Source organism: Megachile rotundata, chromosome 5 (assembly GCF_050947335.1).
Source record: "Megachile rotundata isolate GNS110a chromosome 5, iyMegRotu1, whole genome shotgun sequence".
Classification (NCBI taxonomy): Eukaryota; Metazoa; Arthropoda; class Insecta; order Hymenoptera; family Megachilidae; genus Megachile; species Megachile rotundata.
In genome coordinates this window covers 20,500,437-20,516,488 of record NC_134987.1, presented here as the reverse complement: position 1 = coordinate 20,516,488, position 16,052 = coordinate 20,500,437, and the positions used below count along the sequence as shown (strand labels likewise).

The following is a 16,052-nucleotide window of genomic DNA, read 5'->3' as shown; positions in this document are numbered from 1 at the left end:
TCTTCGTTTCTCCGTAACGAATAAATAGCGCAATTAGAAACAGATGGCACATGTAATAAACGCACGCTCTACAGCGTTTTTTTTTTTTGCGACTAGAAGGAGAATTACTCGCGTTGTCCGAGTGTCGACTGTAAAATCGAAAAGTCGAATTAATATCGAACGTATCCGTCGCGCAATTCGTTCTTTCGGTATTCCACTGCCATTCTTGGTACTCGTGGTAACGTTACCGTAGACATCGACAGGTAATGAGTTTCGAACAATGAAGGAAAATTAGCAAAACTTTGCATACAATTCGATCGTTCCGATGCACGATGAAAAGCGACGCGAGAGGACAAAAGAACAGAAATAGAACGGAACTATGCGTGGTGAGTGGCAGCGATTTGGCGAGGAACGTTTTCGACGAGCTTTCTTCGGAAAACAGAAGAACCATTTTGACTATGCGATTCTTAATTCGCTATAGTTAATGAAGCGGCAAAAAAGCACGCTATATCTTCATTGTTCGAAACGATAATTTTTCTCGTTAACAGGCGATATCGGGCCAATTTACGTAACGCGAGAATTAGGATCGATCGCCTCTTATTTGATCGTTTAATATACTCGGATCATTTCGGTTTGAAATTTGCCTCGAAGGACACTTCTGACCATCACGGAGAAATCGTAAATTGTTCTACTCGGTTCTTTTCCTTTAGAAAGACTATACGCGTTTAAAGAATTGTCTCAGACATCGATTTTATAATATTAGATAACGGACACTGTCCGGAATTTGCCGACCGAGTAATCACGAACAACAAACGAAGCGAAACGAATCGAACGAAAGTATCGGGAAGTTATCGCAAAGAAGGTAAAAGCAGGATGTTTCGCGTAAAAGCGTTCATAGGTACACGGACGAACAAGCTTGACGAAACTTCGGCCAGAGTCGTAGCATCGATTTTTGGCCCTGGTTCCGAATTCTCTGACTTAATTTTAGTCAACGTTCGCGCGTGTCAAGGACACGATCTTATAAACTATCGATTCATAAATTGTGCTTTGATTCGATCGAACGGCGATCCAACGAGAAAAACAAAATAAAACGATAAACATCAAGTTTTTTTCGTAACTTTTCATCGCTGACGCAAAAGCGTCCGGTCGTAAAATATTTTTTATCGAAACGAGACCCAGTTGCTTCGTCTGTACGTTCTACATATATCGCAACGATGACACAAGCTATGCCACGACTTATTGCCGCGTCACATGTTTTCTAATCGAGCAAACAAGCTTATGAACTAGATGCACTCTTTTTACCAAAGGAAACATTAGAGATTCGAGCGGTTAGCTATGCGAATTCAGTAGGTAAAAACTGACCGTTACGTTTCTCGAGAGCGCGATGGAATGTTTGTTCGTTCGTACTCGATACGCGTTTAATTTGACCGGCGCACTCGTCCGAAATTAGAAAAGCGAGATCGCGAGAAAAGCGAAAGGGAAAACTATAAGCGCATAATGCAATCGAATGCGTTTAATCGAAAGAATTTAAGATTACTTACGAAATGTGTACTACTCGATTAGCCTTGAAGTTTCCGCGCCGTTAGTTCGGAGCAAACAGAAGTACGGAATAGAAAGTTAAAAGCGGAACGAATTCCCTCGGCGATTCCCAAACTTCTGTTTCTCTCTCTTTTTCTTTCGTCGCAAAAAATACAAAGCGCAACGCAGATTCGTTTAAGGGGCTCATAGCCGTTAAACGGTTATCAGTTTTATGTTAAACAGCGACGATTCTCGCACACCATTATCGACGTCCTCTTTGCGAACGGCCCTCGTGTCTCGACTACGCTCGTTGATCCGAAGCGAGCGGATAACGATAGGGCAAATAATTCTCACGATATACGTTGACGTTACCCATTTACAACAACCAATTAATGCCAAATATTCAGCCGTTCGTTGTAATTCCAACGTTTTATGGTGCGTTCGATATCGAAATTTGTTTGTTGCAAATTTAATTACATTCCACTTCGGACGTTGTCTATATCGCCCGGATATGTACGTGTCTCTAAATTAAAACGATACGCGTTATTTATCATGGAAGCAATGAAATTGTTTTCTAAACGTTCGATTATTTCAGAAAAATCTTGTCGCGTATCATTCTTCCCGTCTTTTTAACCTGACTTTCAGACGAACGTCCATAGAATGGAATAATTGGCAGAACACTCGCCTAGAACACAATATGCCAGAGACGTTACTCCACCCTCGAGAGATTAACGTAAATCTCGTTAGTCCAATTACTGACGGTTTCATTCAACTCGCTATCTGGCTTGCGCGGGTTTTGATCAAGAAAATTGAGCGCTGCCAAGAAGTTGATCTTACGCGAACGTGGATACACGTTACGTTGCACTCGGAACTTTATGTCACGCGTGAGACAGAACGTCGAACTCGAAGCGCGACATTTTGTATTCTTTCTATTTTTTTCGACCACCGTGTAATTCCGATCGTTCCGTCACCGAGGAACAAAAAAGATACCAATCGCGGTTTCTAAAACGACCACGCGTTCTTCGTCGGGTCTTACAGAGCAAACGTTTCTTTTATTGCGTTTTTCCGATCCTTTCGAGGCCCGAACTATGTAAAACGAAACGATCGATCGAAAGACTCGTTTCTCTTTTATTTTCCGTGAACGGATCGGGTACCGAGATACCTCCATCGAATAATTGAATAAAAATTGAAAGGAGTTACGGTTATGATCCGCGGATTAGTTAAAGATTTCTTTCGGGATAAATTCGAGCATATAAAAAATTCATGTACGATGTTTCTCTATTTTTCGTTGGAACGTTGTACCTGCATTACGTAATTCCAGGAAGCTACGGTGGTTTGCACCGGCATCGTTACGCAACGTGAAAATAGGCACGCGTCGACCGCGATGGTTGCAATGTTCTCTTTATCGAATATAAACGGCTGTTTTTTCATCGGCGAGACTTCGTTGATCGAGAAATTAAACTTACGCCGACGAAAACAAGCAACGCCTCGAAACAAAAAGGAGAAATCCGTTGGCGAAATTTGATTTAGAAGAAACTCGACGCGGCGTTACGAATTCAAACTTTCTTTCGTTCGATTTACGAGACGATTTCTTAATTTTCGTTGCTTTATCTACGATTGCGAACGCGTAAATTTTCTCTTTAGATACGCGTAATCGTTGAAAACGAGAGAACCTCGGTCTCGGGAAACAGAAAAATAACGCGTACAGGAAGTTACGAAGTAGCGTATCCGTGCGACGTTGATCACTTTTGTCGCGGGAGGTAAAACCTTGGAATTTTATTCGCCGAAAATCAGGACGAGAAGGTACACAATATAATTTCGCGTCGCACGACAATGGTCGCTTTGTTCGCCAACCGGCATTTACAATATACGTATATTCGTCGACGTAGACAACGAATCGAGTTGCCACGGTCTGTGTAAGCACTAATCTCATTCGCGAGCAAATCCTTGACCCCACTTGCTAGATTACGTTTTGCCTCTTTGCTGCATCGATTCTCATCGGAAAACTGATCGTGCCATTGTCGTTGAAACGGCGCGAGCGGTAAACTTGGCGCTCTGACGATCCCGTCGTTTCGTGAAATCTACGACCCGCGCAACTTTACGTTCCTTTTTATATCCGACAGGAGATTATTAATACAGTTATGCTCGAGAGCGTTATTAGATATCCGAGAGAGCGAAGGCGCCGAAGGTAGGCAATTTCCCGATTAATAAAATTCTACCGAAGATGCTAGGCGAGCGAAGAAAATAGTTGACCGTTCGTTTCAAGATACAAATGAACGAAAATAGATACCTCTATCGTAAAACTATCAAAATATCAATTTCTTGGAGACGATAACCTTTGCGGTCAACGCGAGACAGAAATTATTAACGCTCGTTGGTCTTCTCGTGGAATTTCGATTCTATGGTCGAACGGCGTTGCTCCGTATTTCGAAACGGCGTTACGTGTTACGCGTGTCTTGTAAAACAATCGTACTTTCGATTTCCTAACGCATTCGAAAGATGTCCGGCTGGTTTCGTCGTGTTCTAAGGCAAAGAAAATCCCTATCTTTGGTAGCAACGAGACCGTGTCGGCGTTTGATAAACTCTCGTGTTTACAGAACGTGTTTTCCTCCTCGTTCTTCTTTAAAGATTCAACGCTACGACATAGCGGTTGATGTCCGCGATACCGACTACTCGCTATCGCGACAGCGATTTACGACGGAACTAATATTTATTAGCACGAATCTCTCGCGGAACACGTAACATTTTAAGCGCGTTGGTTGGCCACCGGTGAACAAGATATACACCTTATTTTATAAAGAAAAAAATGATCTTGTATAACATTAACGTCGTGCTAATAACGTAGCATTGAAAAATTAAATGATCGTATCTTCGGTAGCACGTACGTCCATTTTTACTTGGGTGTAGCGTGCACGCAACGCGGCTACCGCAGCTTCTGTATTTAAATTCGAGCAGGATAATTACAAAGTTTGAGATCACCTTCGGAAAAGAAAGGAAATACGGGCCCAATGGTTAGCCATACATAACACGAGCGATTTACACGTACAAAGAATGCACGAAGACCTCGACCGTGCGCTTCTGAGAATGCAGATGTTTAAGAAAGCGCGAATCATCGTACGTGAAAAACATAATACAAGGAAAAATGGTCGATCGAGCAAGGATGATCCCGGGAGCAGACGTTTCTCGTAGTTTCTCCACGAAACGGAAACATTTGTGTTCCCGAGAAACGCGCTCGTTTACACCGTTGACGGAGAGAAGACGCCGGGAGCGTATTTGCGCCCGCTTAGAAAGACAATTTAAAGCAGGTGACACGCACGACGCGTATTCTCGCTCGGGCACCTGCGCGTAACCTCCTTGGAAGATTACGAGCCAACGACCTCGCATTTGATAGCGTGTAGCGTGACAACGTTCTCTCGAGCAACAGAATACGCTCTCCATTCTTCGTCGAAGGGAACTTTTCCTACACTTTTTTATCGCCGGTCGAATCGAAACGGGCCCGTTTACGCGGAAAGAAGAAATTTCGTACGCGATCAAAGGTCGTTCGAGTAGATACCTTTACCGTCGTATCTTACGGCCCTGTCGTGTCTTAAAGCATAGTTATCGTCGGTTATCGTCTAATTTTAATTTTCGACGTTCGAAGTAGTTTATCTATGCGACTACTTTATCTAAGAATAGTAACTACGTTACGTATATACGCGTACGATCTAATAAAAGACGAAACTATCGCTGCAACCGCGTTCGTGATAATAAATCGATCGACCTCGATGCACGATATGAACCTGACAAAAATCTATTCTCGCGATTGACAAGCCTCCGGAAATACCTGTCCAACGAGTGATCCTAGGAGGAAAAAGAATCAGATCGTGACTCGAATCCCATTTTTCAGTTTTACGCGTAACGCTGCTAGGCAGTACGCGCAACTTCGCCTACGCGAGTCCGAGCCAACAATTGCACAACACGGTTAAAAAGCGCTCCTCGTCGAATAGGTTGATTTCTATTCCGACGGATCGCGAGTCGGGACGAAATAGCTCGCAATCTAACTGCTTAATTAGATCTAATTCCATCTCGCTTTGTCTCGTCGAATCGAACCTCGTTACGTTTCCTTTCGTCGTTTAAGAGTTCGAGGATTTTCACCTCGGAATACATTCGCGACAATTCCGAGAGACAAATTTTAAATGCAACGCGTACACGACACGAACTATAACGGATGAGACAATTAAAACGAACACCGACGATCAATCTCCGTTTCGACGGAGACCCGAGATAGCGAACGGTACGTGATCGATTATATTGTAACGAATCGAGCGATTCGATCGTGATACGCGGTGATAAAAGTTAAGATCGGTAAGTTGCGCGCAAGCAGGATAGAACAATCGAGACATTGACGGTTATAAATGGCAACGTTACGTAACTTGTTTTTTTTCACTCATTAGACTAATTAGAAACTCGAATAATGGTGCGACATTAACGTGGTGCGCGACGGCGACGTTCCCGGTAACTCGATGCTCTCGATTCGAATAATATTTTTAAACGAGGAATATTTTACGCTACAACTGAGGAAAGATGAAATGCTCGACGACCGCGCTCGAATGTTTCAACGCTTCGAAAGAACAACCCTTTTAAGTTTCGCTTTTACGATAACGAGGCTATCGCGGTTTTCGGTCTGCAAATAGAAAAGGATCTGTGTTTTGGTTAGGGGGAAGAGAACCGAGAGAAGCGTCGAAAGGCAAAAAAAGCCAGACTAACCGTTAACTAATTGATAGGAAGGTTAATTGTAAGAAGAAGAAAGACAGAGGAGAGAACGGAGTAACGCGGTTATTACAAATTCTGCGGCATGCCGTTGCCAGCAGCGATCGCGACCTGGTTTGCACACCAAGTCTAATGTTTATTTATCAAGTTTACGGTTCGTCCTCTTTCCGGCCTAGTTATCGTGTCGTGCTACGGTTGCCGGCTGTTTCAATCTCAAGAATAATCTCCTTTTGTTCGCGGAGCACTCGTTATTTTTAGACAATCTTGCGCTCGTTCGATTCGTAGACACGCATTTTTCCATGGAACGTAAAACCTTCTAAGGTTCTATCGATCGTTAACTCTTGGAGGATATCGGGAGAGAACGTATACCATCGCTCGACTCGAAATTCTACGTTGGTTAACGATAACGATGCACCGTTAACGATCGATCATCGTACCCGGCGAAAGATCTGCTGGCTGTAACAGCAAAGTCGTAGAGCGATATTTCTTACGGAAGAATTTAATTCGACTCGCTGTGAAACGATAAAAAATAAGGAAGACGGTCGAAAAGGAGCAGAAAGATTAATACCTAATGCGTAAATAGAGTAGGAGGCTTTTAAACGGAACAAAACCGTAAAAGGACAAATAATTTTGAATCGCTATCTCGAAAACGAAGGCCTAGATTAGGAAACGACACGTAACTTTTCTATTCTTTCAGTCACGGAGTTCCAAGTACTGTTGAACGGTAAATTTTGTAATAACGTTCGCTGACTCGCGCCGACTCGTTTAATGGAGTTACTTGGACAGATAACGAAGGCGAAACCACGCACGAGTCACCGCTCTCTGCTCCCTGTGCCACTAACGAAACGCTAACCGACCAATTTGTATTTCGACACGCGTGCGACCCACCTCCTCGCGTCCACGACGCAATTCCAAATCGTAGCCTGGTATTTCCAGTTAATCTTAATTCGTGTCTTTTACCGTCGAACGAGCGTACCTTGAAAATCTAAAACGAACCAAACATTACGCAACCAGCGAGCCAACGTTCTTTCGAGGAAAAAAGTTTCCGAAAATATAAATATGTATCGCGAACATATTTATAATTAGCGATCTTTTGAATATTTATGATAGGAATCGAAGCACACGATGTAGATGAATTTTTGCAATTACGATTCGTTTCTATCGTATTTACTACACTCGAATACGTGTTGCGTCACGCAATCGCTTGCCTCTTTATCGTTCGTTACCGTCACGCCTATTCCGCAAAAGCTTTCTTTTCGTTCGCTGTCGAGCTCGTAATCGAACGAGCTTTAAATTATGAAGATCAACGAGGAAGACGTTGAGCTCTTTCGGGACGAACGCGACGCGACAGCTTGCAAACACGCGTGGAACGCGATTTTGAAAGTCAACGAGCTCGTGCTCGATGAGGAAAACGCGCTCTGTAGAGGTATAGCACGTTGAAAGATCGTACAATGGAAGCCCCGTTAATACGATTCTGCATTCGTCATGGTAGCCCGAGTACGTTGCACCAAATACTCGACGCATCGTTAAATACCAGGAACTTGACACTGATCGTTGCGGAGATTGCACGTATGGCATAAAAGCACGGTTGCGGAGAGTTATTTTACTCGGCGTTGTTAATTATTCGCCTCGTGCAACGAGAATAGTTTAAAAAACTCGCTTCGCGGTGAACGTTCCGTTTAAAACTTGTAACCCGCTTCGCCGTGACTTTTTACGTAAAGCTTTTACGGGTTCTTTCGAGCGCGGTCGAGTCCAAATTTCTACGAACATATAAACGAGAACGGAATTACGCGCCAGTAACGAGAAAGCACGGTTTAATGGTACGCGTAAAACTTTTCTATTCAATTACGTATGGCCGCAACGAGCATATGTTCGCTCGGTAAGCACGGTCTTTTTATTAATGGTCACTGCCATATGCAGGAACACCTGTGATGACTAACAGTACCGCGTAGCCGAGTATAATAAGAGGAGATTACGTTCGCGCATGTTACATACTTCGCAGGAGTATCGATTTCGTTCCACCGAAACTTTTCTAGCGCAAATTCGAGCAGCCCACGGGAAACGATAATTCGATCGAGTATACCGGTCGAAGATTTTCCGATTTACCTGACTTTCCCATCGGGGGTTGGCCCAGTCTGCTGAACCATCTAAGGAATCTTCTGGCCGTGGTCGCGGCAGGTGGTCTACATCCCTCGAGTATGACGACACCATTATTATTATTATTGTTATTGTTATGACTATTGTTGTTGTTATTGTTGTTGTTGTTGTTGTGAATATTGTTGGGAGCGGAGCATTCAGAGGGCGGTGCTCTGCTGTACGGCGACATCCAAGCAGTGGTCGTGCTTTGGATGGTGGTACCCTTGACGGTGGTGATAGAACTGGTTATTTTAGCCGGGTGCGGGACCCAATCTTCCGAAGCGACGGGCATTTGTTTCGCCCTCTCGTCGGACGAGTCGAAAACGAAGCCACAAAACGGGAAAATCATTCAAGGCGTTGCGATTGTCCAGGGAAGTTGATCGGTACGATACATCCTCGTTCTCTAGATATCGAGCGGAAAAGAAATTGGCGATCGAGCACCGTGGTGGATTAAGCGCGATCTCGCGAATCTTCCTTCGAATAACTCGGCCAGCGAGTTTCAGTTTGGACGCGGTACGCGGAAAAGATTACGCTCGAGGATACTTTTTGCGTGCATCCGTAGGTTTGCGGTCGTCGCCTCCAACCCCTTATCTACGCTCGCTCGGATGTTTGCTTTGGTAGTTACGGTCACGTGTTTCCCCCTTAACTTGTTGCGCATACCTCGATCGGCTCTTTCCGTATTCCGGATACGCTCGCGCCCGCTCGCTCGTTCGCTCGATCGATCGATACGAAGCTAACGTCGATGATTCGCTCCTTCGCCTTTGGTTCGATCGTTTCGAAAACAGTCTTCTTCGCTTCGATCGGAGGAGCCTGTCCAACGGAGGGTGTAAAACTGTTCTTAAACGAGTCGAGTTATATTCGATTTATTTGGTAAGTTACAAGGTACTTCGTTTTCGTACTAGCTTTCGTACGCGACGCTACGCTACCGTGGAATGGTCATCCGATACTCGGAAATCGAACAAGCGAACGACCTGTAAATCACGATTCGACGATACTCTTCCAAGATCCTCGTACGGTTGGCGCAAGTGCGCGCGACATTAGGTTCTTCCGTAAGTAGAAATATCGCGCTTTGTCCTACTTTGCTCGATCCGATCCAGTCTCGATTAACGGTTTCTCTCGGATCGGTGCAGGAATCTGCTCGTCTACGATCGACGTCGAACGAAACGATCTTTCGGTCGTCGTCGACTGGACGAATCCTAGGAAGCTACGCTCGTCCGTCGACGACGCGTTCGTAGGTCGAGGTTGATCCGTCGAATCGTTCAAGGTAGCTCGGTCGGTCACGTAGTTGCCGCATTATCCGCGTCTGGTCGCCAAACGCGACTATCCTAGTAGTCGTCTTCGTCTTCGACACGCTCTTCGACGCGCTCATCGACGCACACCGTTCGTTCGGTTCGAATCGAACCACTCGCGGAAACGAGTATTTCTTCCTTCGCACTGTTATCGCGCGACGATCGAACGCGTTGTTCCCCTTTATCGACACGATCTATCCGAGAGAAGGAGCGATACGCGAATCAGCGAGATATCGTTCGATCCGTTCGAGGAGTCGATTTCTCGAGACGAGCACACTCGTTTGCACTTGGAAACACCGCGAAGTTTACACGCGAGGCGTGTACGCGGATTACCGATCTTGCGACGAATCGTGCAACGTTCGAGGAACACCGTTTAACCCATCTTGAATCGCGAACGAGAACGTCTCGATCGCGCGGTTTCTTCCGACCCGCGGGAAATACGACGAGGCGAAAAAAACAAGGGAAAAAGGAAGCGTTAAAAAAACGTGACGAATCTCGCGAACGATACTGGCCGCGCGTCTCTCGACCTGACGACAGACTCGAACTGCCACCGACCGCTTCTCTCGGCACTGTCTCTGCCAACTTGCTCTCCGTGCTTCTCTACCACTCCTCTACCGTTGTCTACCGATCGTCTTCCTTCGTCTCCCTCCTGTTCGCCTTCTCTCTTCGGTACGTGGTCGCGCTCGCGCTCGCGTTGGCGTGTCCGTGCACGCGTGTACACCTTCGAACACCGACACCCGCGTTACCACTACCGGTGCATGCCGCGCTGCTAGACTGTCGCTAACCGCCCCACCACGCCGACGCTTTTTCTTCGGTCAACTCCCTCTCGCATTCGGCATTCGCTGCTTCCTAACCGTTTCTTTATCTCCTCTCTTTCCTTCCTTTGTCCGCTCTCGCGGTCAACACGAGCGTTCCTCTTCTAGCTCTTTTCGCCTAGCGAATACGCCGCTCGGAAACGTCGCAACGAACACGGACACAAGCGTATCGGCTGCTACTCGCCTCTCTCTCGCTTGCGGCCAACGGCAACGCGTTGCGCTTGCGACTTACACCGACGAATGCACGAAACGCGTTTTCGCGCGCGCGCACGCTCGCTTACAGCCCAGGAGATCGCGTGGGCGATTTTCGAACGAACGAAATACGAAATAAAAAATCCAGGGGGAAACGAAGGATGCGCATTCGCATCGAGTGACGCATCGTGACTGACGGAAGCGAGCTCTCCTAACCTAACCCTTCGAGTTTCCTCCCGACCCGCAGCTTGTGCCCACCGGGGCACGTGGGCTTCTCGTTTACCCGCGTACCAGGATCGAGCGCGCCAACCTTCGAATCTTCCTTCACGACTCGTTCCAGGACCTGCATGCTCACCTACCTATTCGTAGAGCTAGATTTCCGAAAACCGACCGGTGCTATTTGACTCCTATTATTTCCATAGCTTTTCTAACGTGACTCTGAAAAATCTCTACTAATTACCGACCACGCTCAGCTATTATCAAAATATTTTGAAAATATTATGTTTATTGCTTTTCTGAACGTTCATATGTTCATGACACGCGCAGTATTTCGAAAGGTATCCCGTCATTTCCTCGAACATTGGGTCAAATGAACAGACGAAACAGTGACTAATGCAGTCGAATATTTTAAAAATGAAAACGACTCGAGTGTTCGTTGCGTCATTGTTAACCGCTCCGTGCCCTTCGGAATTTCTTTCGCGCCAAGTCGAAGTTGCGCGATTTGAAAATCGAACGCGATCGAACGAATGGTTAATTGCGAATACGCTAAAATGGAAACGCGTCTGGTCGTTGGCCAAAACGCGATTTCGTAAGGATCCACCCGCGATTTCTTTTTGCGATCGACGAAACATCGTTTAAGTTGAAAATGGAAAGTCGTTGTATTTATTATTCGAGCGGGGAGCGTAACCGCTCGTTCTAAAGACGACGTAAAAACAGAAAGCGTGTCCGATCGAGTTCAGTGAGACTTCACGGCTCTTCCCGCGCCTTCCTGTTTGCCCGTTGATACTCTTTCGAGTTGCAAAACCTCTTGAAAAAAAAGCTACGTACCTAATGTTCCTTTTTGTAATTAAAAAAGAGGAAAGAGCTAATCTTGATGACTCCGAACGGCAACGGTTCGAAATTATAGACATGCCTGTCCTAAAAATGAGAAAGAAAACGTTGAAATAACAGTTCGGCCAGAAACGACGTACACGACGCGTCAGACACTCGATACGCGCGCATCAATGGTCACTTACGCGATTAGTAACAAGAATTCGTTATACGCGCGACACCGTTTACGTTTCGCGTTAACCGCACACGTATTCTCGTATCGATCTTTCGATGTAAATGTTTACGAACGCGACTCGAAAAAGTTACTTGGCGAGACAGTGCCAGCATTCAGAGATTAATTGCATCGGAACGAAACGGAGATCCGAGAGGCGTCTCGCACCGTTAACAAAAACGATCAAGATCGACGCCTTATCTTTTGTTTTTCGAGATTACAACGTTCGACCGCGACGATATTTACCGCGATGTGACTGTATCGCTCTGTTGGCAAAGTTTTCAGTCATCGACGGCTATGATTAATTCGAGCGAATTCGAGCGATAGCGGAAATGAATCGGCAGTAAAATCTCCGTCGAAACGAAAATACGCGAATATCATGAAATAGAAATGAAATTTCATTGGTTCACCGTGCAGGTCTGACGGGAATGTCGATGAGCGTTCATTATTGAACGCGCGTTCGCGTTCGAAGAGACGGCGAAATCAAGATGTCTAGAGCGGACGTTGATCGGCGTCGTCGCGTCGGTCAGGAGCCGTGCGACCAGCGCACCGATTTCAGTAATTAATCGTGAAACGGTTGGACGCCATCACGGTATTTTCCGTGTAAAAATAGAGGCGCCACCGACGATTCCGTAACGGTTGCAACTTATGCAATGCATTAGGAACAGTAGCCTCCCCGATGCAGATTGCTTTGAAAATTTCGTTAAAGCGCTTGTGAACGCGGCAAGTATCTTTTAATCTAAAAGGAGAAGAAAGATTCGAACGCGTGGCACTCGCGAGTTGTCTTAGCTCGCTACTTGTTTTACCGATCGCCAACCCAATCTTCCTAACTCGGATTTAATCGACGGAGTTCGATCGCGCGCTAGTCGAGCCGACGCGAAAACGTGGAAAGAAACGAGACGGATAAGATCTACGGATAGAGCGATGCACCCTATTGTTGTTTGTTCTTCTCGCGGAAAAGAAAGTAACGCTTTAACGCTCCACGGACGAGTGACGGCTAAGACACGCGTGCCGATGATCGCGATCGATTGAAACGACCGAAATTTTCACTAAGGACTGCTATGACGTTCGATATACTTTAACGACATATACGCCTTTAATTAATCGTCCAACATTTTCTTTCGCCGGTAGCGCTTTTACTTGTTAGACGGTAGACTCTGCGAGTAGATATTCCGCGTAGTTGTTAGACCGGAACCTATCTTCGATGTAACATCGTTTTTATACAGAAAGGCAGATTTTCAAAGACTCTGCTCGCCTAGAAACTGATCCTTTCCTTATCGCGATGCTCGAGACGAAATTAGGACACGCCGAAGATCGCGCCCGTTCGATCGCTTTGGATCTTGGACCGAAAAAATCATCGCGAACGCTGATCGTTAAAACGCACACTTGACCTAGAATAGCCAGAGGTGAAACGAACGCGAAGATCAGGTTACGAAAGGGTCGAGAGACGAGGAGGAAAGAGTAGAATGACGAAGAGGAAGACGTTGTTGGCAGCGGTTCAAAGCGCAGTCCGACCTAACTGAAATACTGCAGTGCTCCACTATGTGTCGCATACCAGGTGAAAATATTGCGGAACCGTTACTTTACTAACCAGAAATATATCGTACAATCCACGACGCGGAAAACTGCCTTTTATACTTTCTCCGCGAGATCGAAACTGTTTCGGTTTTATTTTAATCGGTTCTGACGAGGTCGCGATTAAATGCTGATCGCTCGGAAAGTTACGTTCCTCCTCTCGATTTCGCTTTGCTCGAAAATCATTTCGAACACGACCTTATTTCTGCTTTGTGTCCTTTTTCGACGTTAACAGGTGGATCAAATTAGAAGATGTCATTATTCATAAAAAAATAATCTGTAGAAGAAATCGCGTGAACACAAACGAGCAGGATTTCCACACCGATAACGATAGCACCGTAATCAAAAGATACGGAAGCTTTCGGCAATTTTCTTGAAACTCGACGTTCGCGTCGTTCCAAACGAGCTTCGTTTCGTCGCCTTTAGAAGGTATCTACCTTACCAGCGAACGACGGCAGGTAAACTTACCCACCAGATAATACCACTGATCCGATCGAAACGCTTTAGCTCGTTCTCCTTCGAGTCGGTATCAATTCCCGACCTGTCGCGAACGGATGCTTCTCAAATCGAGTTTCGAGAAAAATTTCACGAGATAGGTACTTTTTAAATTAATTCGCGTCAAATTAGTTTCCGTCATGGAAACTTACAAGTTACGAAAACGACATATCTTGTGCAACGAACCGCGCTTTAAGTTGCATCTTCCCTGCAATTATTTCCCTTCCCCGTACCGAGAAAGTTCGACAGATAACGAAAGAAATAAACCGAGAAAAATAAAGTTCAGAAATAGGATAGAATATTGCACGCTTTTCAACGATGCAATATGGATGTATCGTATTTATTAGTAGTCCATCGGACTCGCGCCGCTTACTACGTAGACGATCGATGAAGTCAAAAACATCTAATTAGAACCTTTTGTTGTCCAAACGATGTTCGAACTAGATGCTACGTTAACGATAGTGCCACTCGAGAGACGCCATTACACGAAAGCACCGTTCTTTCGTACCGGAAGAAAAATACTTGGATGGTAAAATAGCGGAAGTAACAGCGTAGACGAACATGTAGCACATCGTATGTTCGATTGCTCGAAAAAAATACAAGTTGTTCTCGCGTCGAATGTTGGATTAGGAACGCGTTTTTCTACTCGTTCTACCAGTTTCGAATTTTTCTCGATCTACCGTCGATCGCCTGTAGCAGAGCGTCTCTACGTTGTCAAGGTATTTAGCACGGGTGGTACCTTCAAGTTTTCATGCGCCTACTCGCGTCGGTTCAGAACCGACTGACGCCAGGGTATAAACCGTAGCCGCGATCGATGAACGAACACAGCACGAAAATGGTCACGCGAAACGAAGCAATTTTCATCGACTGGCTCTCGCCGTTCGTCCAACGAATCTTCTTGCCCTCGCAGCGATCGTTCTCCGTTAGTCACGCTCGTACATTGGATAAGCAACGATAAGATTAATTTGCTTGTTTATCTTCTCTTCCGAGAAGAGACTAAACAAAAGAGACCGATACGTGTTCAATAAGGAAACCTAAGGAAGATATAAATTGTTTCGCTTTCCGACGATGAATGATCTTAACCCTCTCGTTACGAAAACCTGCGTTCTACACGGAAATACTCGTTGCGCTAAACGCTCTTTTTTCTCGTAGCCGCGACACAAAGGATGTCTCGATTGTTCGATAGGTCGTCCTTGGATGGATCGTTGTTCGCGAGGACTCTCGTTATCGTTGTTCGATCGCCGCGAACACATTGGGTTCAAGTATGCGAAGCATGCAAAGAACATCCGTAAACGATTTATAAAACGAGCTACGACAAATGGAACAAAGTGCGAGAGTTGAAGCGATTGGAAAAAGGACACCACGATCGATAACGGTTCCTTGATTTTATTCCATTGTTATCGTGCGCGAACCTGGCTTCTCTCGTTCAAGGGGAAACGCGGGGAAATTATATTTCCCGTCGTCTGCTTTCTCCCGTTTACACGTAAAGCATAGTTTACGTTGGCAAAGTAAGTAAAGTCTAGTGTTACGTTGGGAAAGTACACTAGCGTTAACGAGAAAAATCTGTTTATTGTACTTGCGCAAACGATTGAACAAGTGGTCGGTAAAGTACGAAACTTTGGTTTACATTGGTAAAGTAAGCGATAAAGGACATCGGCGCTAATATGATGAAACGACAGAAAATCACCTCATCACGGTGTTATTCGCTAATATCCTACCACGTATCTTTGTACCGATGCAACGTAGACTTTAGAAATTTCTAATCATTGAACTCCGAAGACCCAAATGCCAAAGCTCTTATATCCATAGGTCTCCGCAAACTGTCATTCTTTATCTTCCCCTCCGGCTGTCAAATTTTCCGTAGAGAAGACAGATTTTCCGCTGACTGTACCGCTTGACCAACGTAAACTCCGAAGCGAAGAAACAACAGCGAAGAAAGATAGTAGTGGGAGGGTGGTTCCCCTATGTCTCTCGTTAGCCGAGGGAAGTGTCGCGTGCACGCGAGCGTAAGAATGTCGGGTTAGGACAGAGCGCGGAAGAGAC

At 45.5% G+C, this 16,052-nt stretch overlaps 1 protein-coding gene across 3 annotated transcripts in view; it reads right to left on the bottom strand.

Annotated features, from left to right (window-relative positions):
• The window catches only part of trc (Serine/threonine-protein kinase tricornered), a 44,411-nt gene that overhangs the window by 23,472 nt on the left and 4,887 nt on the right, over positions 1–16,052 (bottom strand). Inside the window, exon 1 of one of the 3 annotated variants that reach the window (XM_003703375.3) lies at positions 8,353–10,409. The exons of the other annotated variants lie outside the window; for them this stretch is intronic. Coding sequence (XP_003703423.1) covers positions 8,353–8,731 — 379 coding nt within the window. The 5' untranslated portion in view covers positions 8,732–10,409. Of the gene's footprint in view, positions 1–8,352; positions 10,410–16,052 lie in introns of those variants that run through there. 3 annotated transcript variants of the gene reach the window in all.